We start from the raw sequence: 14,021 nt of genomic DNA on the forward strand, positions 1-14,021 counted from the left end.
AAAAGTCGATGAAAGTGAAGAATGGAACTTCCAGTCTGAGACCATAAACATCCCTCATAATGGCCTACATGTTCTCTTCCCACATCTATGGGAAAAGGATACAGGAGGGGATTCAGGAGAAGAATCAAAGTAACTTAGGTGCCTGAGTGACTACCTGGAGCAGAGGCCCATCCACGACACACTGGACTGACAGATAAATGACAGATGGTCTTACTATGTCAAGCCACTAAGATGTGGAGGATTATTTTCTATGGCAGTTGGCATAAACTCCCATACCTGAAAAAATACTTATGGTGAATATAAAATGATATGGAATAATAAGTCAACTAAGATAGGAAAGAACAGTATGGAAGAAAATTTGCCAAAACATTAACATTGGTTTCTTCTAGTTGAATTTTTTTTCCCTCCTTGTCTATGTTTTTCTATATTATCTACTTTTTCTAAAATAAATATGATGCATCGTTTTAATAAGGAAATACTCTATTTTCGCTACCTTGAGTCTTTGTATTTATTTTCAAAATCACCTATGATTTATTTAAATATATGGCAAAAGGAATGCTAACAATTTTTTGTTTCCTTCCAAGTCATTAATCCTGTTTCCAGATGCCTTTGACGACTGTTTACCCTTCCTTGCTGTTGTGTGAGGCCCTCATAGTTTTTAAAACGTGTGCTGAGGTGTATGACTGGCCAGTGTGTATATACTCCTTCAGAGATAATTTAAGCTTGTCCCAGTTCTATTTCCTTTCTAAAATTTGTTGAAACTTAATTGAGATAAGTCCTCCCTTTATTAACTTATTGGAAAATGTCATTTGATTTCCTTGCTTATTAATTTTTCCAGTTAAGTTGTGGGGATTATTCTGTCAAATCCAACTAAAAATTATGAGATTTTTATTTTGCTCTCGCTTAAAAGAAAGAGATTAGTTGAATCTCATCCTCTGCTGCTAATATTTTGCATTCACCCCTTATATGTCCCTCCTCTTGATCACTAGTATTCTATTATTTGCCAGTTCTATCACCTCTTCTACCATCTTTCCACTCCAACTCCTTATCATTTAATGTGTGGACTGTTGAAACAGCTGCTAGGGTCCAATTCCACATGCATGCTGGTGACAACCCAAACACTCTTCATTAGCACTGTGTGTTACACATATACTCAGCGTTCTTTAATAAAATACTTGATTCACAATATTTAGTGCCTGAAATATAAACTTTAATGAACACTAATTTTCTTCTTTATTATCTCCCCCACTATCTACGCAGGACAATGTGCTACCTCAGATTGCTATTCAGGGACCTTCACAATCCAGCCTCTGCCTTTCCACTTAATCTTATCCCACATTATTCCCTACCTATTACATCCAATTATTTACATTTCCATCTCTGAATCCGGTCAACCATTGCTTAAAAATACTTAAAATTTCTGTAAGGAAGCATATGCGTCTTCTCTAACATTTAGCTGCAAGAGTTTTAGTGCTATAATAGAAAGAAGGGACCGGATATAGCAGACCTAGGTTCTAGCTCCATTAGGGCTCCTCACTAGCTTTGTAATATTGTAAAAAATCCCCAAACTATTATCTGAATATTAGTTATATACTTGAAGACAGACAAATGGTCTAGAAGTTATCTGGTTTTCTTCCCAATATTCTGGAATACTTTGTTCATGACAATCTTTGAATAACATTTTACAGCACAATTTGTAAGAATATTTTTGCATGAACCCATCCCCTATATGCTAAGAAAACACTTTTTAAAATCAAATGAAAAAGACAAAAAACAAGAACGGATGTGACTAAAAGAGCAAGATTGAACATCGAGGGCAATGAAGCAGAGAGAAGCAAGAGATAATGGAACTTCTTTCTAAATGACACAGGGCTCTTCCCTCCACCTCCACTCTTTAGTATTTTTGAGGAGCAGAAAGGACGATATGATGTAAAAGTGATGGAAACTTGAAAGCTGAATCCCTCAGCCTGAGCAATCATGGAAGGCAGAAGAGGAAAGAAAGGGAAGTGTTCAGATAGGTGATCCCACCTCACCCCTCTGGGCCAATGCGCCAAGCAACAGTTATGGATATTGAGGAGAATGCCAAGAGGAGGAGGCTTCTGCTTCACTGAAATCACAGCCCTCTGACTACCCCTGTACCAGGCTAGACCCGGGATGTGAAAACATAACCCAATTGAGAAAAAGAAAGGGGAGAAAGCCTAAGTTATAAAGATTTATAAATTGAGGGAAATAATGAAAATTTGAAGGAATAAAGAAGAGAAAAATTGATTATTTATGTTTTCCATTCAAAATACTGCATAATGAATATATTAAGTATTACCAAAAAGCAGTAAAAAAAATATAAAAATCATGTTAAAGTAAAATATAACCTTAAAGCCATGCAAAAATATGTCAGAATTCAAGATTTAGGACAGGAAAGTATTTAATAACAATAAAGCAAAGGAAGACAGAACAGGATGTGGGATGGAAAATTGACCAAAACAAAGGAAAAGAGAGGAAGAAAAAGTAGGTTATTTTTAACCACTTTTTTCCTACTGAAAAGAATAATTTTACTTATGAGTTTCACACATATCGTATGATACTTTTCATTACGATTTGTAACAGAAGACTTTAAAAGACTTGAAAAGTTGGAGTGAGTTATTATTTTTTGTTGAAATGTGTCCAATGGTAGATTGTAAGACCCAAGCTAATTTTCATTTCCTCAACAAGTTCATATAGATGACAGCAAGTAATTAAAAAGCACATGCTACTTGTGTAGTATATAACACCATACAACAAAAAAACACAGATTTTCTCTGCTTAGGATAGAATTTCACAAACCCTTGGGTTTTTCATTGTCAAGATGCAGGATCAAACCTATATTTTAAGATGTATAATTAAATATTTATGAAATATATTTACGGTTAAAAAATTGTTTGCAGATATTTTAACATGGTATCCAATTTACTATTTGTGATTTATCTTCTTATACTTGAAGGTGTATATCAAAGAATGATTTCCTAGCATGTTCCAATGACTCAAGACAGTGCTTCCCTCACTATTACTCAATTACAAATAGCAATAAAAAGAGTAGGCAGAAGGACCAGATCATATTATACCTTCTTTTTAGAAATGGAATTTGCTTTATAAATAATTATGAAAGGATGACAAATGGCAAACAGAATAAAATTTAATGTAAAGATTCTCTTTTGTAATAATTCACGTACACTTTGCATACTAAATCAGATAGGAATGACAGATGAAACAATGTTTTACCGAATAAGCCATTTCTAAAGCATATTCATCATCAGAAAAGAAAGACTCAGATAGTGAAAAAATAATAAGTTTAGCTTGTATAATTTATTCCAAGCATCAAACAATGGAAGGAAATGGGGAAATGAAAAAGAGTAACCAAATAAGCATTAAGTCCTTGAAACAGGGCTGAATGATGCCAAGTAATACAGTAAAAATATAAGTAATCATATGCATTTAAGTTACTCTTATAGTTTATTTTAACTTAATATGCCAAAATAAAGGGGATTTAGTAGTTTATGCAAACCAGGAAAACCCCCTTGGTTTCAAATTTTATTACGAAGTTTTACATTAGAACAAAATGTGGGATTGGCATTAGGACATGATAAGCCCTGATTATGCTCTTTAACATGAAATTGCACCTTCTGGGTTTCATTATGTTAAAGTAACATACAAACGATATTAGCAAAAATATCTGGATGGAAATATAATAGAATCTACATTCAGATACAGGACAGTTGATTTAAGGAGTATTTTTGGCAAAAGCTATAGAGAGAGGCCGGTGATCTTGAGGCATAACTAGATAACCTTTGCAATTATCAACATTTTTTAAAAAAGCAAACAATTCCAAGTTTTAATAAGGATGTCAGAAATAGGGTCTTTGCAGGTAAAAGTGAATTGAATACAAACATACACACGTACATGTGCCCATTGGTGTAAGGGATATTAAACAGCATATTTGGGAAATAGCATGTACATAATTCAACTGGCCTGAAACAACTTACATCATTTTTAAAGGTTTTATAACCTTTTATATATGCATTCATTATACAATGTATGCAATGTTATACAATGTATCTAATGTTTTAGATAGGGTTTAGAAGCACCTTTTTACCCTGATATTTTAATTTCTAATTAAATTATATGTATTTCATATGTTGTGATAATTTTTTAGCACAGGTACAGTTTTCTTATTTAACTCTCTGTGGCTGCTAAAGATTCCAAGTAGAAAAGATAATTGACTTAATTTTCTTCTCTTTTTTTAGCATTTGGAGGCCATATTACCAATAATCCATACAAAAACAAAATAATGCTTCACTGTGCACCTAACATACATGAAAAATCTCTTATGAAATTCATTATGTCCTTTTCATAGAGACAGAAAGTAAGATGGTGGTTAGCAGGGTATGTGGGGAGCAGGGAGTGAGGAGCTGTTTAATGGGCATAGAGTTTTAGTCTTGCAAGATGAAAAAAAGTTCTGAAAATTGGTTGCACAACAATGTGAATGCACTTACCATGACTTGAACTGTACACTTAAAAACAGTTATGATGGTAAATTTTATATCATGGGTATTTACCACAATTTTAGAAAAGAAGAGAAATAAGATTGCATCAATACTTATAACAATAGCATTAGTAAAACTGTTATAATGAAAAAAGCCCTAAAAATTCAAATTAATTAACATATTTTTTTTAAGTACATATTTTTTAATGGCAACCCCATTAAAAAGTGGGCAAAAGACATGAACAGACAATTCTCAAAAGAAGACACTTACGCGACCAACAAACATATGAAAAAAGGTTCAACATCACTGATGATTACAGATATGCGAATGAAAACCACAACGAAATACCATCTCATGCCAGTCAGAATGGCAATTATTAAAAAGTCAAGAAACAACATATTGTTTTTTCCAAAATAATTAGCATATTGTTTTTTAAAAGATACAAACAATGCTCCAATTTCAGAAAAGTCTGCACAAACAAGTTGTCAAGGCAAGGGGCATAAAAGAGCTCCAGAGGGGAATCAAAAGTGACAAAAAGTGTTGGTAATATCTTCTCTGAATGAGGCAGTTACTAGAAGAAAGACAACCAAACGAAACTGAAGTCATGTTAATAGCTAGAAGAAATATTGCCTAAATATAGAAGTATTCCCATTTTTCCAAGAGAGCTGAGATCAAGTTAGCAACATGGCTATGGTTAGGTAACAAAAGAAAGTTAATTCATCTTTTGACACTAGTAACAGGAAGGCTGCAGAGCCCATTCTTTTGGAAATTATGACAAATTATTATTTTTCATAATTCACCTCATTATTAGTTGAGAGAGGAAAAAGTTTAAAACCCTACACTTATGCCAGAATCCACTGTGAAAGGTCTAGAAATTTAATTAAAAAGCAAGATGGCATCACTCCTTTCAAACGTTGATTAAATCTTCATATAATAAATTATATAAAAAATATTTTTAAAAAAGAAATAGAGAAATTGCTTGAAAAGTTATTCAAATTGCAAATCATTGGCTTTGTTGAGTAGAAAGGAAGACATCAAACAAAATATAATAGTTTATTTGGAATTGTCTTTATTTGGGCAAAAAAATGAAAAAAAAAAAAGACTGCTTTTATGTGCAGAAGCTAGAGGTTCAGTTCCTAAGAGAAAAATATTTTAAATATTAAAATTGTAGCCCACAATGCTCATTCTGTTTCTGCTCACTTCCTCCCATTATGGGAAAAATTTATGCAGAAGCTTGTCCTTCCCAGATGTTAATTATCAGAATAATGTGAGCTACATTGTTCCCACACTCTTTTACACAGCAAATCCCAGCAGAAGCTAAAGAAAATAATGGATGTGGTATAAGTTGTTTAGAATTTGTAAATGCCACTAACAAAAGCTAATCATCAAAACCATTTTAAACCAGATATAGCAAGAATTTTATTTAATATCATTCAATTATTAAAAATAAAATTTAGAAACAACCAGGCCACATAGATTGGAATACTGATAAGGCATATCTAGATTTCATGAAAAATAATTGATTAAAAAATACCTTTTCTTAAAAACACAAACAACCCCATTAAGAAGTGGGCAAAAGACATGAACAGACACTTCTCAAAAGAAGATATTTATGCAGCGAAGAAACATGAAAAAGCTCAACATCATCATCATCACGATCATTAGAGAAATGCAAATCAAAACCACAATGAGATACCATCTCACACCAGTCAGAATGACGATTATTAAAAAGTCAAGAAACAACAGATCCTGGAGAGGTTATGGGGAAATAGGAATGCTTTTACACTGTTTATCGGAATGTAATTTAGTTCAACCATTGTGGAAGACAGTGTGGTGATTCCTCAGAGACCTAGAGCCAGACATACATTTGACCCAGCAATACCATCACTGGGTATATACACAAAGGAATATAAATCTTCTATTATAAAGATACGTGTATGTGTATGTTCACTTCAGTGCTATTCACAACAGCAAAGACATAGAATCAACCCAAATGCCCATCAATGATAAATTTGATAAAGAAAACGTGGTACATATATACCATGGAATACTATGCAGCCATAAAAAGGAACAACATTACGTCCTTTGCAGGAACATGGATGGAGCTGGAAGCCATTATCCTTGGAAAACTAACTCAGGAACAGAAAACCTAAACACCGCACATTCTCACTTACAAGTTGGAGCTGAACAATGAGAACACATGGACACAGGGAGGGAAACAACACACACTGGGACCTCTTGTGGGGTGGAGGTGCATGGGGTGGGAGAGCATCTGGATAAATAGCTAATGCTTGCTGGGCTTAATTCCTAGGTGCTGGGTTGACAGGTGCAGCATACCACCATGGCACACATTTACCTGTGTAACAAATCTGCACATCCTGCCATGTATCCCAGAACTTAGAAAAGGAAGTTTAATGAAAGAAACAAAATAAATTGATCAAGTTTCACTAATGCCAGGGAATATTATGGCATTCTTATGATTTCACCCTATTCAAAATCTCAAGCACTACCAGGACAAGAATTTAGATGCTGTATGTACAGCATTTAATCAATGTCTGGCTTATCATAAATGCTCAATAAGTACTTGTCAAATGAAATATTTAATAAAACAATGAAAAGCAATAAATATAAATTGAACATCATTAACTTTTAATCACAAAGACCTATCTTAGAATGAATAAATGGTGGTGTATGCGTTGGCTTTGAAGGCACTTTCAAAACCTTTCAGCTCTGCTTGTCTCCTTATCCTCTAAACCCTACCTGCCTGCCTCCATGCTCCAAATACTATCATGAAAGTTGCACTCTTTTAGGTTCAAAGAATGAACAGTATGTTAGAAGAGTAACAATAATCTATGGGATTCGCACAGAAGAGGTAGGTTTTAATAGCAAGCAGAATAGGACAAAATGAAGCAGATTAAAAATAGAAGATATTATTTGAACTAATGGCAGTAACAAAGATGTTCAATGAATATTTCTTGAATACATGAGTAAATTCATGACTAAATAAAGGAGAGGTGAGAATGTGTGTGTTGAAAGTAAGAAAAGGAAGAAGGTACCCGCAGCAGCTAGAAGGGATGTCTCAGGATGTCTCTGTCCTCTCTCCCCAACTTCATCTCCTTCAGCTGAGCTCTCCACCAAAGCCACCTAAATAACTAAATGCTTAATAAGTAAACTTCATTTTAATGTAAGACGCCTACCCCCCACCATGCCTGCACACATGATCTGCACACTAGATCACCATCCTTTAATCCTTACTGTCTAAAATCATCTGGAGTTATTACTGGATGGTAGCGAGAGCCACAGACAAAATGTCTTTCTTATCCCAGTGTCTTACCTGGGACAGGCATGGTATTGAGCTCTGGAGAAACATCACTGTGTCCCTACGGAAAGGGGGATGAGAATGGGTGCCAAGGATGGCTGCTTTGATATATCAGAGCACAGCCCTGAAGAGGGGAAGTTGGCCAAGAGTTGGAGAAACTCATTCCTGATGAAGGCCAGAGGGAGATCTGGGCATTTGTTTTCTTGGAAAATCAAGGAAGCCAGCAAGGCTGGAGCCATGTGGATGAGTAGGTAGGAGCAGGCCAGGGTCACAGGAAGTGAGAGGCATGACAAAATTAAGGGCTTCTAACTTGCCAGTGACTCCACCTGATTCCAGTCTGGCTGCCTGACGCAGTTCAACCATTGTCCCCAGGGCTCCAAGAAGCACAAGATCTTAATCCCTGATTACCCAAACTGCTCAAGTTAGTACACTTGAGTTTGCTCTCCTCCCTTTTAACTTTATGCTTAAGTCCATCAGAGTAGTCCAACCAAACAGGTAATTACATTGGTGTTGCTATTCAGTGAGAAATGGGGCAAGAGGGAGGGAGAAGAGAAAATAATACCCAACGAATATTAAATCCCTCAGTTCTGAACCGTGACAGCATTCTGAGAGTGGACCACGTCCTTCCTCCTGTTTACTGCAGCCACAGAGACACGAGCCCTTCTTGCTGTTAACTTTCTATATCACATTGGTTTTGTGTTAGGGTCCCATTTGAATAAATAGTAATGAAAAGGCAGTGCAAGATCATCTGAAGTCCAAAGAAGGGATTCGGTAATGACAGGGTCAGGACAGCTATCCCCAAATATGCCACATCTTTAAAAATGGAAGAAGCAGGAAGTTCTCTCTTACCTTCTCCCACCTTTCTTTCCTAAAGCTGGTCATAAGACCCTTATAGGTGAGGGGTGCCCTTCCCATACCCGGAGAAAAAGAACATCCTTATCTCAGAAGACAAAGGGTCACAGAGAAGAATCTGAACACAGAGGTCTTCCCAAGCTTCCTCTGTCCTCTCCTATTTCTCTACAACTGTCCCCTCTTCATCAAACCTGCTAGAAAGAACACTCAGGATTAACCATTTCCTTAGGTCTTCATTTCCTTATGAAGCTTCCCATGTCTTATAAAACGTACATTAGATAAACTTGTATGCTTTTTTTCTTGCTAATTTGTTTTTTGTTACAGGAGCCTCAGCCATGAACGAGAAAAAGTAATTTGTCTTCGTTACAGTAACAATGGGATCTTTCCATTAGAATCTGGACTTGATCACGTGTTCTTTCAAAGGCATGCTAAGGTTATATATTTAAATATCCTTTAAATATTCCATTACTCTTTCAATACAAAATTTAGCATGTTTTCACTTCAACTGCTATAAAACTCTTATTGGATTTACATTAAGACACAGATGCTCCTGTAGTCCCAGCTACTCGGGAGGCTGAAGTGGGAGGATCGCTTGAGCCCAGGAGTTTGAATCCAACCTGGGTAACATAGCCCCATCTCTAATTTTTTTAAAAAAGAAAGAAATTAAACAACTGAACATGTTTATGACGTTAAAATTATTTTATAAAGCAAAATAAATTTCAAAAATATGTACACTAATTAAACATAATTTAGATTTCTGATATAATAATTTTGATGCCTAATTTTATCTACTAATTTTGTGGCTCATGATGAGGCAGCATTTAGATTTATCGTTTCCAAAATACAAGTAATTTTACACTATTTTAAGTTGCTTTTTACTGCTTTCTACAGTCATGTATCACATAACGATAGGGATACATTCTGAGAAGTGTGTCCTTGGGTGATTTTGTTTTTGTGAAAACATCATAAAGAACATATTTACACAAGCCTAGATGGTATAGCCTACCACACACCTAGGCTATATGGTGTAGCCCATTGCTATTAGGCTACAAACCTGTATAGCAGGTGATTGTACTGAATACTGCAGGCAATTATAACACAATAGTAAATATTTTTGTATCTAAGCAGAGAAAAGGCAACGTGTGTTGCTGAACGTTCCAATGGCTGTCATTGCTAGGCAATAGGAATTTTTCAGATCCATTATAATATTATGGTCCCACCATCAAATATGCAGTTCATCGTTGACCAAAACCACATTATGCAGCTCATAAATGTACTTATGACTAATTGTATACACTGCACAAAGGCCTATATCACCAGTGATTTTCACTGCACTTAATAAATTGCAACCTTCTGAAGTGTGTGATGGATGAAAGAATGCTCAGAACAAACAAATGAACAGTGCACATCTTTAATACTCAGTTTCATCTCTTTTCATTAAATTCCATTAATTTCTCAGATATATCCTATTATACAACTGCCATAGAAGAAACTTTTATATATTTGTATCCCAAATAAGTTCATGAGCTGTGACTCCATCTGAATGTGTCTTCCCTGCAGGCCAGGCCTTGCCTGCATTTGGGGCTTGCTTTCGTGTGCTCTCTCTAAAGACAATCTGGATATGACATTTTATCTGCTCACATGTGTCTCATCATTTCCTGTTTGTTTTTCTAAATCTGCTCACTAGTAATGATTTTACTTTCAAAAGAAGAGAAAAAGGGGACATAAAAAATGGATTTGCTTGGCTATTTAGGTTTTCCTTATTTTTGAAATGTGAAAAGTACTTTTCACAAAGGAAATACATATTTGCATAAACTCACAAAATATTTATGTTGAAATGTACAAAACACAGTCATTCATGATTCCTTAATTAGGGTTTTAGTGGAATAAAATGTAATTAAAATATAATTTGTTAATTCATTAGAGTGTTGGGTTATAACTCTTACACTGATTTTCAGTACTAGGTCCTGAAAGTGCACAATTTATTTGATTATTTTCATTGCATTCTCTTTAGCACTTTATTATTTTTGATATCATTGCATTTTAAACAGGGAAAAGCATTATGTTAGGACTCTTATTTTTAAAAACAATTTAGACAATATTACCAAATGGCCTACACATTACCATTTATCATTCTCTATATTTATTTGTTTGGTTGTTTAGTTTTTCCTACTGTAGTGGAAGCTCCATGAGCACTGAGAATCTGGCTGCTTCATTCACTGCTGTATTTTCAGATTAGAGCAGGGTCTGGCACCCAGTAGGTACTCAGGTAACGCCTAGCAAGTGAATGACGCTTCTTACAAGTTACATGAGCACCAATTGGACAGCACATATTTAAAGACACTACATAGATAAGAATGAAATTTAAATATGATCACTGGAGTTTAAACGAACAAACACTTTTCTTCAGCAATCAGCAATATTCAGTGAGCTGATACTATACAGGTTTTAAAAGTACTGCAAACTACATTCTATAAGAAAACAAAAATAACTAGAGCTACCAAAAGATCTATGGGGCCTGTAAAGAAAATTTAAAAGTCACAGATAACCACCCTCATTCTTGGTTCGCAAGTAGATGAAAATTGAAATTGCTACTGTATTCAACAAACAAAAATATATGAAAAGTATAAAAATGTATTTTAATGACTCATTTGAAACATCAGCCTTAAAATATTTACTCATGTTGTATCAGGGGCTAAGGTAGGTCAAAGTCCAATAACCCTGCTCCAGCTCTTCTGCAATCCACCATCTTGAGGCGAGATGTGAAAGCAGAGCACTACCTTACTCAGCGATGAGACCCGTAATAGCATATGCTGGTTTCCCAGAGAAGGGTACTCAATCTGGCCTGGGAAAGTCGGGAAAGACTTTTAAGAGACTGTAAGAGCTGAGCCAGATGTAAGCAGATGAGCAGTTAGAGGCTGAGCAGAGGAGGTGGATGTGGAGACAATGGAGGCATTCAAGAGAGGCCAGCATAGTACAGGTTCAGAGACAAAAAGGGAGTCAGCACAGTTGATAATCTACATGCACAGAGATGTCTGATGTATAAAGTACAAGACAGCGAATGATGAGAAAAACAAAGTGATTGTTTAAGAAGCCAAATAATGATGCTTTACAGTAATAGCATGCAAAATTTCTTACCAAAAAGGTTTTCTGCAGTACTAGTATATTCCATAGAGGATTATTCATTTGGTTGTGGAGCTCATTATTTGTGCAAATTGATCTACATTCTAATATTATTGACCAGACAAAATATTACTAGTAATATTGCAACTAACCAATACATTTTACTTTCACTTTCTTCCATTTCTCCAATAGTACAGTCATAGTCACCACAGTCCATATTTCTTTCTTATGAAATGAACCATCTGCTAAATTGCTGCTTGAGATTTGAAGCTAGTCCCAATTGTTAGTTTATTAAATGTAATAAGTTAGAATAATGCAGTGTTGAAATTATAACCCACACCAACAGAAAAAGCTAGAGATTCCCAAATAGAATTATAAAAATCTTAACTTTTATATTTTTTGACTTGTGGTTTTAATATTACCAATCTAATACACTAGCACTTCTCATAATGCATTTAAAATATATTAATAAAAATTTATGTAAATGAACAATCTTTTTGTGCATATATAAATTACCTAATCATTACCCAAGCAACTCTTTAAAACTAAAAATTAATAATAAATCTACAGTGATTCTTTCTATGAAGATGATTTCTAAACACTAAATTATCTCCAATCCAATGCCATAATTTGTTGATTTTAAAAAAGTATTTAATGATGTTTAGTAAAATGTTACACAATTTACTGCAAATGGAAAGCATTTGAAAGATATTTTCCAATGGAAGGGTTAATGCTTCTCAAGAGATTCATATTAGTAGATATGAATATTGAGAAGATAAAGATCTCCTTAGGATAATCCCATCCACCTTAATTTTACAGTATGAAAATTAAAATCTTGTTCGGGTGCAGGGTCTCACGTCTCTAATCCCAGCCTTTTGGAGGCTGAGACAGGCGGATCACCTGAGGTCGGGAGTTCGAGACCAGCCTGACCAACATGGAGAAACCCCATCTCTACTAAAAATACAAAATTAGCTGGGCTTGGTGGTGCATGCCTGTAATCCCAGCTACTTGGGAGGCTGAGGCAGGAGAATAGCTTGAATCCAGGAGATGGAGGTTGCGATGAGCCAAGATTGCACCATTGCACTCCACCCTGGGCAACAAGACTGAAACTCTGTCTCAAAGAAAAAAAAAAAGAAAGAAAGAAAGAAAAGAAAAATATTTACTCTGGTACTGAAATAGGAACAAAATGTCTACACATATTTGCATACACATATAAATACACACATATACATACATGTACTATATACATACAAAAATGAGAGTTGTGGGTTGGCACGAAATTTTTATGTCCTTTCCTTGTGATTTTTCCAAACCTAAGTTTTGCTATGTTCAATAGAGTTTTAATTTATATGTGTTTGATTACACACACACATACACATTGTGCAATACACATTAACTTACATAAAGGTAACTTGCTGGTTTTTGTCTCTTTGGAACGGAATCCGATACGTTTTGCGATTGTTTCCATTTTGTTCTGGTCTGGGAGGCGGGTTGGTTCCTGCTTGAGGCGCTGGGAGCGAGGTAAGTAAGGAGGTCTCTGTACCATGGCTCGTACAAAGCAGACTGCCCGCAAATCGACCCGTGGTAAAGCACCCAGGAAGCAACTGGCTACAAAAGCCGCTCGCAAGAGTGCGCCCTCTACTGGAGGGGTGAAGAAACCTCATCGCTACAGGCCTGGTACTGTGGCGCTCCGTGAAATTAGACATTATCAGAAGTCCACTGAACTTCTGATTCGCAAACTTCCCTTCCAGCGTCTGGTGCGAGAAATTGCTCAGGACTTTAAAACAGATCTGCGCTTCCAGAGCGCAGCTATCGGTGCTTTGCAGGAGGCAAGTGAGGCCTATCTGGTTGGCCTTTTTGAAGACACCAACCTGTGTGCTATCCATGCCAAACGTGTAACAATTATGCCAAAAGACATCCAGCTAGCACGCCGCATACGTGGAGAACGTGCTTAAGAATCCACTATGATGGGAAACATTTCATTCTCAAAAAAAAAAAAATTCTCTTCTTCCTGTTATTGGTAGTTCTGAACGTTATTTTTTTCCCCATGGGGTCAAAAGGTACCTAAGTATATGATTGCGAGTGGAAAAACAGGGGACAGAAATCAGGTATTGGCAGTTTTTCCATTTTCATTTGTGTGTGAATGTTTAATATAAATGCAGAGGCGTAAAGCATTAATGCAAGTTAAAATGTTTCAGTGAACAAGTTTC

At 35.6% G+C, this 14,021-nt stretch overlaps 2 protein-coding genes across 2 annotated transcripts in view; one reads left to right on the top strand and one right to left on the bottom strand.

The window, feature by feature from the left end:
- PACRG (PARK2 co-regulated) overlaps positions 1-14,021 on the bottom strand; it is a 579,784-nt gene that overhangs the window by 465,365 nt on the left and 100,398 nt on the right. The gene's annotated exons all lie outside the window — the stretch shown is intronic.
- On the top strand, positions 13,336-13,811 carry LOC105506722 (histone H3.3-like). Its single transcript, XM_011934981.1, has one exon. It carries the CDS (start codon positions 13,356-13,358, stop codon positions 13,764-13,766), a length of 411 nt encoding a protein of 136 aa, XP_011790371.1. The 5' UTR covers positions 13,336-13,355; the 3' UTR covers positions 13,767-13,811.

This window comes from Colobus angolensis, unplaced genomic scaffold (assembly GCF_000951035.1).
Source record: "Colobus angolensis palliatus isolate OR3802 unplaced genomic scaffold, Cang.pa_1.0 Scaffold14, whole genome shotgun sequence".
Classification (NCBI taxonomy): Eukaryota; Metazoa; Chordata; class Mammalia; order Primates; family Cercopithecidae; genus Colobus; species Colobus angolensis.